The 21,090-nt window shown below is 38.0% G+C and overlaps 1 protein-coding gene across 1 annotated transcript in view; it reads left to right on the top strand.

Moving 5' to 3' along the window:
- LOC134664055 (leucine-rich repeat neuronal protein 1-like) overlaps positions 1 to 21,090 on the top strand; it is a 346,981-nt gene that overhangs the window by 129,587 nt on the left and 196,304 nt on the right. The window contains exon 3 of the mRNA XM_063520625.1: positions 17,156 to 17,206. Coding sequence (XP_063376695.1) covers positions 17,171 to 17,206 — 36 coding nt within the window. The 5' untranslated portion in view covers positions 17,156 to 17,170. The remainder of the gene's footprint in view (positions 1 to 17,155; positions 17,207 to 21,090) is intronic.

The raw sequence follows: 21,090 nt of genomic DNA, 5'->3' as shown, positions 1-21,090 counted from the left end.
GTCTAGAATAAAGGAGTATTTAAAGTATGTGTCGCATAGTCTTTGAATTATGTAAATGATTTGGCTTTAAAAATAAAACCAATACTTATTGCGCTTGCTAACGTGTAGCTTAATAGGCACAGAAGGTATCATACCAATGGCATGGCATCTGCATCCAAAATAATTGTTTTTATTTTTATGAGATTACTATATAAGGTGCAGGGGGGCAATTTCGACTACGGGATAAACTAAGTAATCTTCCATGTTTTACATTATTAACTTTACATGCACTGCTTTTCGACGACCGGTCTGGCCTAGTGGCTAGTGACCCTGCCTATGAAGCCGATGGTCCCGGGTTCGAATCCTGGTAAGGGCATTTATTTGTATTATGATACAGATATTTGTTCCTGAGTCATGGTTGTTTTCTGTGTATTTAAGTATTTATATATTGTATATATCGTTGTCTGAGTACCCACAACACAAACCTTTTTGAGCATACCGTGGGGCTTAGTCAATTTGTGTAAAAATGTCCTATAATATTTATTTATTTATTATTTATTATCTACACACATATATTAACTCTCTATAATGTATTTGAAATTGAATTGCTATTACACTACTACATATAATATTCGCGGAATGTGAGTTTTACGTTTTACAAGCGCATTAATATTTTACAACCCGACATAATCCGAACGACTTATGCAATCAAAACGATATATTCCGGCTATGACTCTGAATACACAATCCGAAATGCAATACCGCACGATTGTATCACAATTCATTTTGTCACACCACCAGAATAGTACCCTACCTTCTCTAGACTCCGCATTATGGTTCCTCTACACGATGGGCCAACGCCGGCCACTCCAAGGGACGCAGCCATACGATAGAATGAGATAGCAATATCACTTGCTCGCTCTAACGCATAAATGCGTCCCTTGGATTGGCCGGCGTTGGCCCATCGTGTAGAGGAGCCATTAGAGAATATACGAACACTTGCATTTACGACGCAATACACTCGTAAAATTCTTCTGCGCCACTCCCTTTTTTACTTAAGCTAAGTTTATTTATGAAATTGAACTTAGGTACACACGCACCGGGGTGCTAAGCGCCGACACGACTGAAATTAGCGTTAGCACATACTAACAAAAACGAGAGCACCAACCTAAAAGCTCAGTCTATAAAACAATACAGTCATTCGACGAAGCCATCTAGACAGGGCAATCGTGCGGGGTGCGAGGGGCAAGGGGTAAGTCGCGCACCCGAGCTGCAAACATCGCCACTGATAGTAGCTCGGTACTACTTACAGGGATAGCATGCCTTATTTGAAATGTGCAGTTTTTTGGGCAGTTAATGTAAAAGTCAGTGACAAGGTTACAGTTTTATTGTGCGGTGTCGGCAATTACGCGAACATCGTCGGTCCACTGTTACTTTTTACACTGTGATAAGTATGCTGTATGCCCTGTATGGAGTCCATAATGTTTACTTAATTTAATATTCCATCTAGTTGGTAAGTGATCTTTGAGTCCAGAACGTATCGAATATTATATACTATTCCCTAAGCTGAACGCGAACGCAACTTGAACTCGGTTTGCATTTTGAAGAGGATCGATCCAGAGGGCCTACCGCGAACTACATTCGACGTGTTTCCTCTCTGTTACACTTGTACATTCGTACGTAAGTGTGACAGGGAGACAACACGTCGAACGGTAGGCCCTCTGGTCTAGTATTCGCATTCGTTTCGTGTATCGAGTTTTTAAGATAACCATTATAACGGGATCTCTAGATTCGCTACAAATATTCTTGATCTTAGAACGCTCGTATACTGGTTATAACGAACGACGGACTCAAGCGAGCGATCAAAATGACGCCCCAGAGCGATGCAAGAGTCGAGTTTCCAGTGAAACATCGAATTTATCGAGTTGTTTATATTCGATTCTCTCCTTTGGTACTCTGGACACGATTGTCGTGTGCAAAACGAGTGGAAAAAGCTCTCCGGTCTATTATGGGACGTTATTTTTAAAAGGTCTTTTAAATTAGAATGCGGGACCGGTTTGCTCATAATACGAGTAAAGGTTCTACAGGTTAAAAGGATTTAAAGTGTTTAAGAGAAAATCGAATAAGTACGGGCGTCTTGTAAAACATGTATGTGTTTGTACCTATACAGGTAGGTGTCTAAGGGATTGGCCACATTTGCAAAATCGACATATATGATAGTATGTTTATTTTTTGAGACGTTTTCAGTCTTTTCACTAAAATTAAAGTTTTTTTCTAGTAGCTATGATCCTTTTATAAGTCAGTCAGTAGTAGCACACCGCACTCACCCTGATAAAAAAAATAGAACAGAAAAATATATTCAAGTAAGTTACTAGCAAACCTTAAAAAACTTAGTCTATTGGTTTAAATTAAATATTAAACTCTTGGGGCACCAAAGTACACAACAAGTTTCAGCAATTGTTCCGATTTATAAGATTGAAGATTCGAACGGATGATCAGCAAGAAAACAGGGCCAAAGTTTGCTTTAAAACAATTCAAAGATGGCCGGCAGTGTTGAAGTTTTATCCGTCTTCGACTTCTCGTTCGGAAACGGCGAATAGATGCAATCTCAGATGCTTGGACTTTGGCTGATATCGGAAACTTTGAGAAACAGATTTGGCGATTTATGTTTGTTAAGCTATTGCAGTCAGCGTCCAAGGTAGCGGCACAGAATAAATAATAGTACTAGGTACAGAAGACTCACTCTCTAACAAAACGAGTCTGTCACGATCAGCACAGATATGGCCGCTAGGTGGCGACAGCGCCACGCGCGGCTTATGGCAACCCCCAAAATTAGAGCTGAACGGATGTACTTTTAGCTACCTGTAGCAAAGCGACGAAATCGCGGAGTGAGGCACGCCTGGTAGCGGGTCAGATTACGCGTTAAAAGTAAGATATATCCCTATGTGTAGAACCATTTTGAGGATGACTCACGCCGTAAGTCACGTTAGACCGGGCCGGCTTCGGGCCGGAGCTTCCGGCGCTTACTTTTCTATAACAGATGACCGGTGATCACGTGATGCTTTTCATATAAAACGAAACGCCAGAAGCTCCGGCCCGGACCCGGCCTGGTCTAATGTGAGTCATCCTTTAGACTATTACAGAGACCTACGAATCCGAACAGTAGAGATTTAAACTAATTTTTACCGACAATTAAAATCGTGAGACATGTTACTGTTTTATTCATAACAGAAAGACTTGAATGATATTCGGAGTGCTTTATTCATGGGAGCCATCTTCTGAATACAAATTCTAAACATATACAATTTAATATAAAAACCGGGCAAGTGCGAGACGGACTCGCGCACGAAGGGTTCCGTACCATAAAGCAAAAAATAAAAAAAGGAAAAAAATGTAAAAAGAAAACGGTCACCCATCCAAGTACTGACCACGCCCGACGTTGCTTAACTTTGGTCAAAAATCACGTTTGCTGTATGGGAGCCCCACTTAAATCTTAATTTTATTCTGTTTTTAATATTTTTTGTTATAGCGGCAACAGAAATACATCACCTGTGAAAATTTCAACTGTCTAGCTATCACGGTTCGTGAGATACAGCCTGGTGACAGACAGACGGACAGACGGACGGACAGCGAAGTCTTAGTAATAGGGTCCCGTTTTACCCTTTGGGTACGGAACCCTAAAAACTATAACACCATATGGCCAGTATGAATCAATTACATTTTATATTTACATAAAATGTAATGTCAGGTAAATATATACTAAAACCAGTTTAAACGAATCACTCACTGCAATCGTATTAAAAGCATCGCGTGCAATCTCCTCCACCGGGCCCAATTACCGTATAATCACGGATTTGATCTCGCTTCATCCACGCTAGTCCAGCTACTGCATATCACTTTTATGTGGGAAATCACACGCATAAGTTAACGGTTTTTTAGGGTTCCGTACCCAAATGGTAAAAACAGGACCCTATTTAAGACTACACTGTCTGTCTGTCACCAGGCTGTATCTCATGAACAATCATATGTAGCTAGACAATTTAAATTTTCACGGATGATGTATTTCTGTTGTTATAACAAATACTAAAAAAAACCGGGCAAGTGCGAGTCGGACTCGCGCACGAAGGGTTCCGTACCATAATGCAAAAAAAAGCAAAAAAAAACGGTCACCCATCCAAGTACTGACCACTCCCGACGTTGCTTAACTTTGGTAAAAAATCACGTTTGTTGTATGGGAGCCCCATTTAAATCTTTATTTTATTCTGTTTTTAGTATTTGTTGTTATTGCGGCAACAGAAATACGTCATCTGTGAAAATTTCAACTGTCTAGCTATCACGACGGTTCGTGAGATACAGCCTGGTGACAGACAGACGGACGGACGGACGGACGGACAGCGAAGTCTTAGTAATAGGGTCCCGTTTTACCCTTTGGGTACGGAACCCTAAAAAGCGACCAAGTGCGAGTTGGACTCGCCCATGAAGGGTGCCGTAGCAGCAAGTAACAATAAAATTGCGGTTTACGATTTATGACGTATTAAAAAAAACTACTTACTAGATCTCATTCAAACCAATTTTCGGTCAGTCATATATTTTTTTTAGTTTTATCATTCTCTTATTTTAGAAGTTACAGGGATACACATTTTACCACTTTGGAAGTGTCTCTAGCGCAAACTATTCAGTTTAGAAAAATATATTAGAATCCTCAATATCATTTTTGAAGACCTATCCATTATATATTATACCCCACACGTATGGAGTCGATGAAAAAAAAAATTTTGAGTTTCAGTTCTAAGTATGGGGAACCCCCAAAATTTATTGTTTTTTTCTATTTTTGTGTGAAAATCTTAATGCGGTTCACAGAATACATCTACTTACCAAGTTTCAACAGTGTTCTTATAGTTTCGGAAAAAAGTGGCTGTGACATACACGGACAGACGGACAGACATGACGAATCTATGAGGGTTCCGCTTTTTGCCATTTGGCTATGGAACCCTAAAAAGTACCTACGGAAGCCTCGGTGGGCGAGTCCGACTCGCACTTGTCCGGGTTTCTTTTTGTGATCTTTAATTATATGCCTGTATTCAAATGTATACTTACGAGGGGGACTATATATTTAAATATGTATTCAACGGATAATACATCTACACAATTACATAGGAACAAGGACATTTGTGACGTCCCACGGGTAAAGGTACCTTATCGCGGTTGGCGCTTACGCTATTATTAACGCCGCTCCAATATTATTGCGGCTCTATGTGACGTAAGTGCCAGTCGCCATAAGGTACCTTTTACGTGGAACGTCACATTTAACATTAACAGATGCTTAGCCACTTATAGGTGACCACAGCTCACACGCGTACCTATCAAAGAGAGTATTACACATTTCTTCAAACAAAAACGTATCTAATATCTAATTCATGTCGTATCTAGTCGTAATATTTGACGCATCATAAAGTTCGAATGGGGTCGTCCGCTTTATAGTAACATTCCATTTCTGACCGCAGCTGCACGACTGGTACTGAACGCGTCGCTGTTATTGTCAATTTCCATAGTAAAATGAACAGTATTGCAGCTGTCGTTGGAAATGGACTGTCACCTTTAGAGTGACATTCCATTTCCAATTGCAGCTATACTGTTCATTTTACTATGGAAACGCGTCGCTGTCATTGTCAATTTCCATAGAAAATGAACAGTATTGCAGCTGCAGTTGATGGAAATGGACTGTCACCTTTAGACTGTTTTCTTCCCACGCTTTCCATTTTTAGTTTAGTTTTAAAAAGAAAAACATAAACCGAAGTCCCTACAAAGTATCGTTTTATTCTTATCTCCCGTGATTGCAATTTGGCGTTTATTTTAATTTCAACAATTAAAAATCGCTCTCCGACTGTGTTCATTAAGAGTCCGAGAGAAATGCAAATTTGAAAATTAAGTTTCGCGCACTTTTCTACGAAAAATGGTTTACTTTATTAACATATTATATTATATTTAAGAATTTGGTATAAATTGTCTTGTTGAGTTTGTTACAGTGCATTTAATTTAAATGTTCACTTGTAATTACATTTACCTAAAGATTTGAAAGAAGAAGTTTTTGGCAAACATTTCATTTTTAGAGTTCCGTACCGAAAAGGTACAAAACGGGACCCTATTACTAAGACTTCGCTGTCTGTCCGTCCGTCCGTCCGTCTGTCTGTCACCAGGCTGTATCTCACGAACCGTGATAGCTAGACAGTTGAAATTTTCACAGATGATGTATTTCTGTTGCCGCTATAACAACAAATACTAAAAACAGAATAAAATAAAGATTTAAATGGGGCTCCCATACAACAAACGTGATTTTTGACCAAAGTTAAGCAACGTCGGGCGTGGTCAGTACTTGGATGGGTGACCGTTTCTTTCTGCATTTTTTTCCGTTTTTTTTTCATTGTGGTACGGAACCCTTCGTGCGCGAGTCCGACTCGCACTTGCCCGGTTTTTGGTACAAGCTTTTATCACTGACTGTACTTTTCTTACAACAGACAACTGAGTATTGAGACAATTCTAAAAAACCCTAACACAATAAGGTTGTGTTGTTTCATTACATAGTTCCTATGGCCACCTTCCAGCTCCATTATCAGATCAGCTGTATATCATAATAATATTTGCATTGTCATCCGATTTATACATGCATGCAAAATTTCAGCTCAATCGGAAACCGGGAAGTAGACCAAAATTAACTTGCAAGATTTGATTACAGATCGACAGACAGACAACGGGACAGGTGAAACTAAATAAAAGCTTGTAAAAATTAAGTGTGTTGTAAGCCTCGGCCCGGACCCGGATCGTTTTATCGTGAGTCATCCTTTATGTAAACCTTTTCCAAATGCATATAATATAACCTAAACATAAAGGAAAATCGGTTTTCATGCAAAGCTTTCCTTTTCTTTAAAATTATATACTCATATGTGCCTTAAAACCTCAAAACCAGTGAAAATCAAGATCTATAAACGCCTCGCCAGCCAATCGTCCATGCGCAATCTGACGATTCTCGGCTCGGCTCGGCAGTACCTAAACCTGTTCCTCGCCTAATAACATGCTAGCCTCAAACAGTGCAATCATCTATTTTACGGCCTAGGGACTATCGGTGAAGTTTACAGCGCGGCTGAGCATTGGTATCTCATTTCAATATCATACACACTTACCGTTAGCGGCTGTGGAGAGTGTGGAGCCAGAGAATAAGATATAATAAGAAAACGATGAAAGTACTTGCAAATCATTTAAGCTTTAAACTTATTCCGATATTAAAAATTGTTCTTATTCTTACCAACTGCCTCATTTTAATGTTAAATATAAGTTCTTTTACCCTCGATAAACGGTTTTAATATATTTAAAACCCCGTATTCACGCTAAAAGTATTACCGAAGCTACTATTAGACTGAATTATAAAGACCACCGGTGGACGGGCAGCAGCGTTCCTCAAATTCGGTGTACTCGACTGCGATCGCCAACCCGCCTGCCAAGCGTGGCGATTATGGCTTTCGCCCCCCATAAGGGGGAGGCCTATGTTCAGCAGTGGACGTCTTACGGCTGAGATGATGATGATGATAAAGAGCCTGTTAATAACCAAGAGCTCCGTAATCACTGGCACAAATCGCTCTTTGTGTGGCCCCGCTGCGAACGGAAACAAGACTATCAATTTCACGTCGATTGAGTTTCATGTGCTCAATTAATGATTGTCTCGAGTCTAGATATAGGTACTTACAGAGGGGCTACCGCCAAAACCGAAATTCGCAAATTGCGGGGATCTTTCTCTTTTACTCCAATGAAAGCGTAATTAGAGTGACAGAGAAAAATGCCCACAATTTGCGAACTTCGATTTTCGCGGTTATAGCCCAGGTTTATTAAACGCCTGGAAAATAAATCTTTGCGGCCGCCTTCGCGGCCATTAATAAATTAGTTCAGTTTAAATCTGGGTAAGGTATTTTGAGGCATGAAACCATAAATTATTAAAGCTGTAATTTCAAGTCTAGCCGTCATTAGAGATTTAACACGTCGTCAAATATTAATTAACAAACGCCGCACAAAGTTCAAAGGTGGCGTAGATAAATGTAGATATACCCTAGCCAACCTCCAGGGGTTAAGAAGGTGGGGCATAAAGTTTTGGAACTGTTTGAGCCAAAGCCATAAATTTTTCAAATATTTCAACAATAAGACAAATTTACATATACACTAAAATGAAAAAAAATTGGTACCTCTACCTACCTTATCTACTCTTTTTAGAAATAAAAGTAAACGTAATTTAACTTACCTACTACGAAAATTACACATACATCGGAACGGCCAAGGTGTTCACAAATATTAGAACACGTCTCTATTGTTAGGGCGTTAGAGTGCGTGTTCAGATACTTTTAAGCACCTTGGCCGCTCCGATATTTTTGATGGCGACTTTACTAATAATGTGCATTGTGCAGCAATTGTGTAACAATAATACTACTTATACTGGGTGTGGCCTGTAACATGAGCAAAAAATTAAACTGTAGGCCGTACTATACTCCTCATACTGACCAACATTTGTTCAGCGACTTTTAAAAATAACTTGCGGTTTGATTTTTAATACACTTTAAAGTTTATTCTAAGACGCAATGTATCGCGAATTTTGTTATGTTTAAGACTTGACAAGCAACGTCAATCAGAATGATATGGCGTGGCGATGGCGTCCATTGAAGGCAATACTTATTTTGTATGAAAAATAGGGAGTCTAAATACTTCATAATTTTTAAAAGTTATTGAACAAAACTGTCACCGTTTGAGGAGTACAATCTGTTTTAATTATTTGCTTGTGTTACAGGCCACACCCGGTATGTATGTATACGTACCCATTAACAAGTTCAATGACCTCCATCTAATTAGTAACATAAAAACAACCAACAATCCGGACCTTTCACTACCATACAATTGACAAGGCGCGAAATACCAACGTACAGCGGTCGTTATAATTACCAAATTTTATAGCACTCTGAGCAGACGGAACGTTTTTTAAACTTTTTTAATAAATCACTAATCCCATTTCAATATTGAACTTGTTAGCTATAAATTAAACGGACAATACGGACAACTTTGGTATAAATTTGTTTGGCCCTTAGGTTTGGCCATTATCCATTAGGATTTTTCTAATTTATTCGATGGTATCGGTAATCAAGAATCTATTGGTAATCGATTCTGGAATTAAATGTGACATTTTATGGAGGTCGCGAGGAAAACATAAATTTGTATAAATTAAATTAGACGCAGTAAGTCTTGAAGAACGATGGTACAGTCAACGACAGAGCTATGAATACAGACAAAGTGTCAAAAATATGTATACAGTAGGTACTTTATTGCCTGTACATTAAGGTCGTGTATACATATTTTTGGCACTTTGCCTGTATTCATAGCTCTGTTGTTGACTGTACAATCGACGTCAAATAATTTATGTTTACACCTTTGTTTATTTATTTATTTAAATATGTAACAAACGGTCATACAAAAAATATTGTTACAGTTTCTTCTCTTAATCTAGACCTATAGTTTCCATTTTTATTAAACATATATTTATATAGAAGCACGAAAAAGTACCTATCTTGGCTTAAGTTCAGCTGATTAGTAAGATGTTACACTGATTTTGCGAAGTTATAAATTAAGTATACATGAAACTCAATCAAATACTTGTTCTACGTTTTCAACAACTATTGAATAAGTATCGACATATACATGACATGACATATATTAATACTTAAAATGTTGACAAATCACGTTAATTTACATAAGGTTTACTCGGGTTATTCCGAATGTCGAAAACTGTCGGATAATTCCGAAAAGAGACTTTTATTATGATGGAATTAAGGGTGATTTTCATCTGAATTTCATTACACCTTACTACTTTTGCACCTTACCCCTTTATTAAAGGCGAACATAAATGTAAACATATCTTTGACGTCGACTGTACATACCTACATAGTTACTCAAATGACATATTATGAAACACCTTGATCATTATTACTTAAAGTGTCATTCTATGGAACTTGCTAACTATGTAAACAAACCGCCATATTTAAATTGTCACTGAATGATGATTTCAATATGGCGGTTTGTTTACGTGGTTAGAAAGTTCCATAGAATGGCACTTTAGAATATTTTTGTGTACCTAGGTACTAAAATTGTACAGAAATAAATACATTATTACTTCAAAACTTTATATCGGGTTTATAGCGAAATTATTCTTTGTCACATAAAATAAAAACCTACTTCACTTATTGTAAATAATACCTAGTTAATAATCCTACTTAATAATCACGAGTATTTTATTACTGCGTTAATTCGTAAAACACTTGTTTTTTTTTTAATGAAACCGCGAATTACACAAAAAAATGTTGTATCGACTTTTTACAAAAATAACTACATTCACGTAAATAATAACCTACATAATTGTTGCCGCTATCCAAACTTTCAAAAACTAATTCTGAATTCGGACTCGTGTTACCAACACCTCAATGTTAACTGGGCCTTATTTATGGCGAGATTACACGCGTTTGAATAATTTTATAATCCCCGTGTATCGCCCACAGATTTATGTTAATGTCAATAAGTGAAAATTTATCTAATTTTGGTTGGCTCTATAATCTATATTATATAAACAGTTTGCGCTTAGTACGCGTTGATATATGAATACTTTATGTAGTTCATACAAATGGACGTTTGAAGTGTATAATAACAAATACTATATGAGTGATTTTTATTTGCTTATATGACCATTTTATAAGTATATTATTTAATTTATTTTTTACTTTTAATATAGAAGTATGCCCCTACCTTTATTAACAAATTATGAAACATTTCAAGATCATAAGACCACCATATTTAAAACTTTATCATAATATTTAAAGTACCGATCAAAATCATCCGTCTGATTTATGAAGTAGGAATGTAACAACAATATTTTTTCTGTCCATAGAAAGCGGTACGCGGGCCATTCTTTATGTTGGAGACATCGGAGTGCCACTCATCATCTTTCTCGCTTTATCTCGATCTGAACTCGTATCTCCATCACTTCGAGCACATCTTTTTATAAAAAACCAGTAAATTTTGATACCTGATCACGCGTAGTTCATACGGGTTTCAAGGTGTAACTTTTATACTGGTGGTTAAAGATATGTTATGTAAGTGGTTCGAATAGGGGGCGTATACACTGACAAGTTGACGTATAGATGCAAGGGATAAGGCGGGAGCGATGCTACTTATTACAAAGCAGGAGATAAAAAAGTATATTTTTATAGAGTAGATAATCTTACCATACAATTAATAATAACCATACGTCGGACTCCAGCGGGCATTTTCGTGGCATGTCAGAATGATAGGTAAGGTTCGCAAATCAATCAATTCACTTTCGAGTATTTGTACTTAGTATTTGGTACCTAGTATTTATAATGTGAAATTTCAAATATCATAGCAACTAACTGCGTTATTTATAAACGTACTTGAACTACACATAAGTCAAAATGGCGAAAAAGTTCGTTTGGCTTTATCCGTCACTCAGACAATTGCAGCTGTGAGAAAGGAACAAAACAAATGAGTTAACTGGGCATGTCAAGTTCTATGAACACGGCTATGTTACAAATACTAGGTACATTATGATACTCGTAAGTTAAGATTTTTTTGTAAACCTTACCTTGCCCTCAAACTGCCCCCTATAGTCCGACGTATGATAATAACGTCTAACGTCTAAGCTTATAATACAGAAGTATAGAAAATATATTTGTAAATGTAAAAAAGTGTTTTTTTTTACTCAAATTAGTACCTTAAGTACTTGTTTAAAGTGCCATAGTTTCTCTCAATAACCTCTCTTTTCACAATTTGACATTGTTATTTTACTTGTACAATTTCCGATGTCTCATTTACCCAACTGATTTCTCAACCGGCATTTACTGGCCTATTATATCAATGTTTTACGTATTAGTGACAATAGTGACATGGATGGCTATTACTCTGCACGACTACTTACCAAAACAAACTGGCTGATAGTATATGACCTTTGACTTGAAAAAAAAAACGCCTCACACTCGCAACCTTCACCACATGCAGCGCACCGCCGCGGCAGACGTACCGTCGCGCCACCTGGTGACCGACTCGCCACTAAATTCAAATTTCGAACACCCGCCGTCATGTTTTCTTTTCCTCGGCGTATAAATTAAATGGCATTCATGTCCACCGGCCTGTAATAAGACTTGTTTCACTCGTTGTTTTATTTTTAAACGTTTCAATTACTCCGTGAGAACTCCGGCCGGTCCCAATTAAAATTCGAATGAACATCAAAGGGATTTTGGTTTTGGAACGTTTTTAATACAAATGTGTTTTTGGATGAAAATTCGTTAACTCCGTGTAATAACTTTTACTTTTTCCCATTTTATTCTTTATACGTTACGCGAGTATCTCGTTTGGGCAACATTATTGCGAGGCTCTTTATTTTTAGATCTAACATAAATTCTCATTATTTATAACGTCGTATTACTTGGCGAAATTCCATTCAGAACGGCATGAAAGCCCCCTGACGATAATAAATTGTAAAGCGAGAGTTTTAGGCCTTATTAAAGAATTAGTTTCACCTATAAAAGTATGAATGAAAGCCGCGATGAACAAAAACAAAAGCGCATATCTTAGCAAGAATATGCAAAAGGCACACATGCAAATTTGAACCGTATACGTTAAGCTTTTAGGCATACATCGGCGATGACAGACAGTTTATAAGGTCGCGTACATAAGAGTGAATGAATGACATATCCGCCGACGCAGTAAACCCGTTCAGGGTAAATAATTACGTTCACTCATTTAGGTCTTCAGTGTTTCTATGTGTGGCAACAAAAAATGACGTCTAAAGCCGGCGATTTGTATGCAGGATTGCAGGGAACGGAATATGGAGAGGTTTTTTAACTTCACTTAGCAAATTGTCTACATTTGTGAATAATTTATGCACACAGGCATGACAAACGATTCTGGACTACATTATTTACGCGTCAAGGCAGAATTTTGTTCAGGAAAACGCTAAGTATTTAGTTGATATTAATTTCTCCTCTTTAGTAATAACATGCACGGTGCGCTGTGTTGAAAAGATGAGAAATTATGATAAAGTATGTGCTGCCTCGGGCCTGCGATATGTTAATCTTTTGACTATAATAGGGTTTTCCTCTTTATTTGTTCACTACATATTTTCTTACAGTAATGTAATGATTCCCAAGATAATTTAAGATTCAACTCGTTCGCAAAACTTTGCCTAAATTTAAGTTGTCTGTGTACTGTGGAAGAAACCTGCATTGTGGATTTTGCTTTGGTTTTAGTTTAGAAAAATATATGTGAGCATTTAAAAATATTCTATATTTTTTACTACATGAAATAATAGATAACTGTCCGATATACTTTTACCAACTGATCATCTTCCTCGCATTATCCCGGCTTTTTTATACTTTTACCAACTAACATAACAAAATATTTTTATTTTCACGAAAGCTGAGTTGAACATCGTTAACACTGTTTTTACCGTAGAGAAAGAAAATGCCTTCCCAGAACAGCAAGTTCATTAATAAAAAATCTTTTTAATATTCAAGTAAAATATCCTTTTTTCCGTTGAAATATTCTCCATCCAGTCATCCCTTTAAATTAAACGTAAAAATCCCCAAAAACACCCGAACCAATCAAAGAGCTCGTTCCGCAACCATCCATCAACACTAATCGAAACGCGAATCCATTCACCCATTCGCTCAGTGAACGAGTTGAGCGCATGCGTTGAATGAGCGGAAGAGCTGCGTCACTCTTTTATATTGCGCGCTTTATGCCCCCTAATGAGGTCGGGCTCAACTTATGGACGGTCGGTGAATTATGGCCAGAGTAATTAACATGTAGCTAACAGTATAGGGCAAATATTTGCTAATCGGCAAAACCAGTAAGCTTAAAAAGTTGCTAAACATGCAATGTTGCAAGCTGTTTGTTTTGTTAGTTTCCTACTTGGATAGATGTCGCTATATCGTGGGCGTGAACTTGTGAATCGCGCTATAGAGATCTTGAGGCGATAACGCTACACGCCCCGCCGAACGCTCCGCTTCAAGCATCCACTCAGGCCTTACCAAGTCGACCACTGACCAGTCCGCCGGACGACATCGGCCGGTCAGTTGTTCGGAACCGTCAAATTTTTGTTCTAACTGACAGGCCGATATCGTCCGGCGGCCTGTTAGTCAGTGGTCGGCTAGGCTAATTTTGTCCCTTCTACATACAATAAGTGGCCCCCGGTTGTAAACCTTTCAATCAATGTATACAGATGTCGCTATGACGTGTAGTTGGTAGCACGTTGGATCGGTAATCCAGAGTTGTGGGTTTGAATCCCACAATTCCCATGTGGATTAGAGTTGATCACAGTTAAATTTTTCGTTGTGAGACATCTTTAAGTATATACAATTTGTAAGTCAAAAGTAAACTCCACTGTCATCCGGGCCTAGTTTCTGTATCTTAACTAAACTTATTTTGTCAAAACTTATTTACAATTTTCATTTCACATACCTACAAAAATCGGTAGGAATCAATATTCAGTTAATAATTAAATCAGTATTATATCCACATTATATCGAAGGCTGCGCTCATCATTAATAATTTATGTTAAGTAACGCAACATGTGCCCTGATTGATGCTACGCAGATGATTAGCACATCACGTAAGCATAAACATAACATTGTTATTGTTACATTTGTTATTAATGTCGGTTCGCCCTAAAGAAAAGTCTCTGAAGTAAGTCTAAAGATAGACATCTAGAAACAATTTTTTATTTCACTGAATATTTGATTGATTAAGTTACTAAATATGGACTTGTAAAGTAACTCCTGTACCTGGACCCGGGTATGTCCTTAAACTACGTCCAAGACCACCGGTGGACGGGCAGCAGCGTCCCTCAAATTCGGTGTACTCGACTGCGATCGCCAACCCGCCTGCCAAGCGTGGCGATTATGGCATTCACCCCCCAAAGGGGGAGGCCTATGTTCAGCAGTGGACGTCTTATGGCTGAGATGATGATGATGATGATGAAAGTAACTCCTAATTTGCTACATAGTTATTTGTTCGAATGAAGACTCGTTGTTTGAGATATTGTTAACAATGTTCATTTTTCTGATGGTAAGCGGTTATCGTAACCTAGAGACACTTGCAACTCTTGTATTGGTATATACCGTTATCCAGACGCTTTCCCCTAAAACAACTCCCTTAAAAAATTGTGGACTTATGCAAAGATTGGCTACGTCAGCCACCTGAGAGCCGCCGAGTCACCCGAGAGAGTAGCCAAAAACGGCTAGGAGGAGATGATGATGATGAGGCAATAAAGCTTTTCTTGAAAAAACTGAGACGGAACGTATACGTAATTTTTGCGCTATCTCAGTGACTTTGCCTTTTCTGCTAAAACGTAATTTCCTGTTGTACCAAGAATAATGATATTTAATAATACAATTTTGCGTACATCTTATAAGCAGTGATATTATCTTCTTGGATAAAAGATCAATTCCAACAATGATGGTGACAAACCATTTTGACATATTACTGAATCATTCTTTAAGACTCCCATATTTAATCAAGTATCAAGATTAAATATTAAGTTTACTTTAAAACTTAGAACTACCCTTAAATTACAAAATGACATTATAACGTCACACCATTAAACTGACATAAACAAACAAGGCCTACAGTCGGACCCAGACCTCAGTGACCGCCCGTAACTTTGAACATTAAGAGACTAATATAATTTAGAACGGCCATCTTGGTCTGTTGGTCTGTTTTTGACAAACAGTTGCCGGAGTTATTCCCATTGCCAAATTTTCGCCTCAAATGTTACGTTCAACGTTTGCCGAGAAATTTGGGACAGCCTGTATACCATCGCCCACATTGTTAACTGTACATCGGTGGATCTTATGCCTTTTGTAATAAGGTCCAGGAGCGTTGTTGTTTGTACAACATTTAAAGGATGAAATACTTGTATTGTTCAAGGAAAACAAACTTTACTGCCATAGTCACTTACGTCGCTAAACTTAGCGTTTACGTTCAAGCCTCGTCAATAATGGCGTAAACGATCCTCCGCTCTAAAGTCCCTTTTGGGGTAGTCCGTCACAAATGCGTAGGGTTGCGTGCGAAGTTCTACTTGGGAAGAATGTGCGGTGGACCGTCGTAATGGTCAGGAAACGGTCGAGCTGACCCTAAAGTTTGAGGGCATGTGTATTGTCACGTGATCTGCGAATGAGGGAAAAAGCGAGATCGTAAATTTAGGGCTTTGGAGTAGGCTGGTGCGTGTTAGGAATTGAACAGGCTTAAGAAATGAGGACAGAGATGGATGGGGAGACGCTGAGGACGGTGTGCGATGAAACCTAATTTTAGACTGTCTAGCTCTGGCTAGTTGGATACATATTTAACTAAAGCAAATTGAGGTCTGAACCTATTTCGTCTTGCAAGAAGGTATAGGTGTTTGGAAATTTCTATTTCACACACGAACGAACAAAATATATTATCGAGAAAAAATTCTTTTACCTACAGAATATTTCGTACAATTCTATGTGACTCATTACATAAAATAATAAGTTATTACTTCTCCATATTTTGTTATAATTTTATAACGATATAATGTCGATGTCGACGATCACCTCAATGAAGAATATTCTGCTTAATGGGAACATTCCATTTCTGACCTGCAGCTGCACGACTGGTAGGTACTGAACGCGCCACTGTTATTGTCAATTTCCATAGTAAAATGAACAGTATTGCAGCTGTCGTTGGAAATGGACTGTCACCTTAATATTCATTTACCTACATACACATTCCATCCATTTCCGATTGGATAAATTTTACATAATTACATCACTCTCTCAACAACATATCTCTTACAAGTACCTATAGGCGTGAGACGTTAAGTAAAAAGCCCGTGTAATAAACGACATCACACAACCCTATCATAAATATTAATTACTACGGAAACACGATTTCAAAATTAAATAAAACGCATTTAATTTAGTGTCGATTAACATTTAACTTTTATGACCGATAAAAACACCCGCATAATCTGCCTGGTAATTTGTTATTACGATAATTTTAATTTACGAGAATTTATATTAATGTTTTATAGTTAATTTTCTTGTTTTTTTTTTTACAGATCGCTACCCCGGACATGATGACGAGAAATCAGGACCCGAGGCTTTGCGAGGTAAGTACCTACTAGTTTCTAAACTTGTGCAGAAAATTATCATTTTCGCTTTACTGGATCAAAAAAACCTATGTTGTAATGTTGATCCTTGAAATTCACATTGAAAAGTCGTACACAATACTGAAATAGTTATTTACGATAAAAGTGCGGAAAAGAGGAAATGCAAATTATCTATTCGCACGTGTATCGTACAACGTTTTACAGTACATATGGCCCTTTAAACTTTTGACATCGCACGAATAGTGCTATTTTACGCACTAGTGCGGGAAAGTATGACAATATGTACTGTAAATGTTATTTCCTTTCAATTTTCGAATACAAAAGACTCAAGAGCCTAATTTCGTGTATAATAGCCTCGCAACTTTCATCATAGTTTCATTTAGCTTATTACAAAGTGCGTAAAATCTGCGTCGCGATGCTTTACTAAGATTAGCATTTTACTATCTACGTAGCATATTTTATTCTTATCGCTGCCATTTTTAAAGTTTGGCTGCTTGATTATTTGCGGCATCGTATTGTGCTATAGTTCAAACGAATAACGTACTAACTACAAAGGGAACTCATACTGAATACCACCATTTTTGCTCGGCAAGCTATCGGGATCCAGGTTCAATTTGCAGTGGTAAACACGGGCTGTTTGTTTGTCTCTTCGTATACATGTCGTCAGCAAATATATAGCGGTCACTGTCTAATGTACTTACGCCTTTGATAACAAGGTCTGGTCTAAGTTAAGCTTTGTTTACATTCAGTATAGACTAACTTATGAGTAGAAATAATTTATATACATGGTTGGCGCCTAAGGTACTGGTTTCTAGCCATAAGTATTCGGATCTCTGGAGGTCTTAGTCTGGACGCACTTTAAGAGCAATCATTTCTCCATTCAAACGTACTCGACTGTTTCCTCCGTGGGTTTTGATGCTAGAGTAATGATTTTCTCAACACAGATTAATATTGTCAATATCTGTGTCGGACCGTTTTGTTTTTTTTTTATATTTTTGTTTTTTAAGGCGCTAGAGCCCTTCAAAAATAGCCAAAATGGCCTCATTGACTATGCCGCAATGAGAGGCGTAGTATTCAAAACTGATATCAATTAGCCAAAAAAGCAAAACGGTCCGACACAGATAATTTCATATTCATTTAGATTTCCAAATTTGGTTACGATTGGTTAAGTTTTGGAGGAGGAAACAGTCGAGTACGAAACCTCGAATTTTGAGATTTAACGCAGGATTTTTCGCCTTGTCCTTATCGCACTAGTTTTAGTAGCCGCTTCTGTTAGCGAGACGGGTATATTTACCTAAAATATTTAAAACTCAGCTCCTGTATCGTCTTTCCGTATCAGTGACATCACCTTAACACCGTCACTCACTCACTAACTCAGTCTCACTAGTGGCGTATTCCAAGAGAGCCCTATGCTCAGCATGGGCGATAAAGGGCTGATATGATGATGATCAGTGTGATAAGTAATGTTAACCAGAGGGCCTACTGTGAAAAACCAAAATCGAAATTTCGTTATTTGCCCTATTATCGATCTACAGTGTTCGTGCGATAAATTTCGATTTTCGTTTTACGCGGCAGGCCCCCAGGTGGTTGACTATGACCTGCGCGTGTAGGGTTGCCATACGTCCGGATTTGTCCGGACATGTCAGGATTTTTGGCCTTTTGTCCGGATTACGGCCGGACTTGGCAAGTGCCCGGATTTTTAGGAATGATTTTATAAAACAAAATGTTTACGTGATATACTGCGTAACGAATGCGATGCGGCCCGGGCGCGGGTCGTGCGCGAGCGGGGAGGGGGCTACGAGGTCGGGCGGAGGGAAAGGGAAAGGTAGATCTGGCGCCGGGGCATCGTTCAAGATACGCCAAATCTCTGTTACAAGAAATGTCTGGATTTTTAGGGTTCCGTACCCAAAGGGTAAAACGGGACCCTATTACTACAAATACAAATACAAATACAAATGGTTTATTCGCAGTAATATGGTTACATAGTATGGTGGTCTTAAGTAGGTACAAAATTGTTCTACATATTACGCCTTTTCTGGCGACTAAGACTTCGCTGTCCGTCCGTCCGTCCGTCTGTCACCAGGCTGTATCTCACGAACCGTGATAGCCAGACAGTTGAAATTTTCACAGATGATGTATGTCTGTTGCCGCTATAACAACAAATACTAAAAACAGAATAAAATAAAGATTTAAATGGGGCTCCCATACAACAAACGTGATTTTTGACCAAAGTTAAGCAACGTCGGGAGGGGTCAGTACTTGGATGGGTGACCGTTTTCTTTTTGCTTTTTTTTGTTTTTTTTTTTTGCATTATGGTACGGAACCCTTCGTGCGCGAGTCCGACTCGCACTTGCCCGGTTTTTAGGGTGATGTCAGGATGTTTATCAGGACATTTAATTCTTCCATATGGCAACCCTGTGCGCGTGCGTCTCCTCGCCGCGGCCCTTTCGCTCCGGCCACGAGCGACGCGAATCGGGGGAAAATATGACCACGATACATTTACATAATAAATGTAACAAAGGTTTGTAATAAACTGTATTGTGCAGCAAACGCTTGCAAACAACGTAGCGAACGAATATTGGCTGTGTGCGAAATGACTGGACAAGTCACTGTGCACTGATGGTGTAAAGTTTGTACCTATCCTGATATTTTAATTAAGCAGATTATTTAATTAATTTGAATGTTATACCGGGTGTGGCCTGAAACACGAGCAAATAATTAAAACATAGATTGTACTCCTCAAACGGTGATACTTTTGTTCAACAACTTTTAAAAATGATGAAGTATTTAGACTCCCTATTTTTCATACAAAATAAATATTATCTTCAATGGACGCCATCGCCACGCCATTATCATTGTGACTGACGTTGCTTGTCACGCCTTAAACATAACAAAATTTGCAATACATTGCACCTTAGAATAAACTATAAAGTGTATTAAAATTCAAACCACAAGTAATTTTTAAAAGTCGCTGAACTAATGTTGGTCAGTATAACTGTAAACTGAATACCTATTGCCTACTTAACACGTACCTACCTAATTTTTAAAATATTATTAATAAATTACTATTTATGACTACGACTAAAGATTTAACGTAAAGAAAGAAATCATTTTTTTGTTCTGCCTATTATATGATTACCGGCAAAAAACTTAAATAGGATAAGACGTTTACAAAATAACATACAAAAACTCTGACAGAAGTCGTTCGAGTGTAAACCTTTTTTAAGTTTTTGAGAGTTTAATCCATTTTTGTTTAGCAAATTAACATGTTATTGTTCATTTTATTTTTAAACAATATAAAAATACTCCATTCGCATTCATGGGCACCGGCGAATAAACAGAGTGTTTATTTTTGCGCGAGAGCCTTAAGCTATGTACATACGTAATGCCTGGATTCAATGCACCTGTATAAAATCACATTCGCGAATGCACGATGCAGCTATTTTATTCGAGCGTGGTTTAAGCGACAGTCGTTAAGCGTTTCTATGATTTTCACTGGCCTCTTCTTTTTCCTCTCCTTTTTCAATCCTTTTCGACGCACTGTTGGATATAATTGTATTCAGTGATAGGTACGCCATTTCTCTGAGCTTTAGCTCTTTGAATTCAATTGTTTAGAATCACTCCGATGATATGACTGGTCCATCTTTTTGGTTTGTAGGATAATTATCTCCTGTAAATAGCACATAAGAAACACTTACCTTATGACGATGACGGTACTGTCAGATCTGTAGCAACTACTATTTACGTACCAAGGAGTTATCACCAGCAGAAAACGTCTGCTTTACTCACACTAACGCAGCTTACCGCAGCTAAAATCGTGTTAATGATATTTATCACCCAATGGTGAACAGACAGGAGTTTATAATATTTCTTATGTTATTTCC

The sequence above is a fragment of the Cydia fagiglandana genome, chromosome 4 (genome assembly GCF_963556715.1).
Source record: "Cydia fagiglandana chromosome 4, ilCydFagi1.1, whole genome shotgun sequence".
NCBI lineage: Eukaryota > Metazoa > Arthropoda > Insecta > Lepidoptera > Tortricidae > Cydia > Cydia fagiglandana.
The sequence above is the reverse complement of the archived record's forward strand: the minus strand, read 5'-3'. Positions and strand labels throughout refer to the sequence as shown.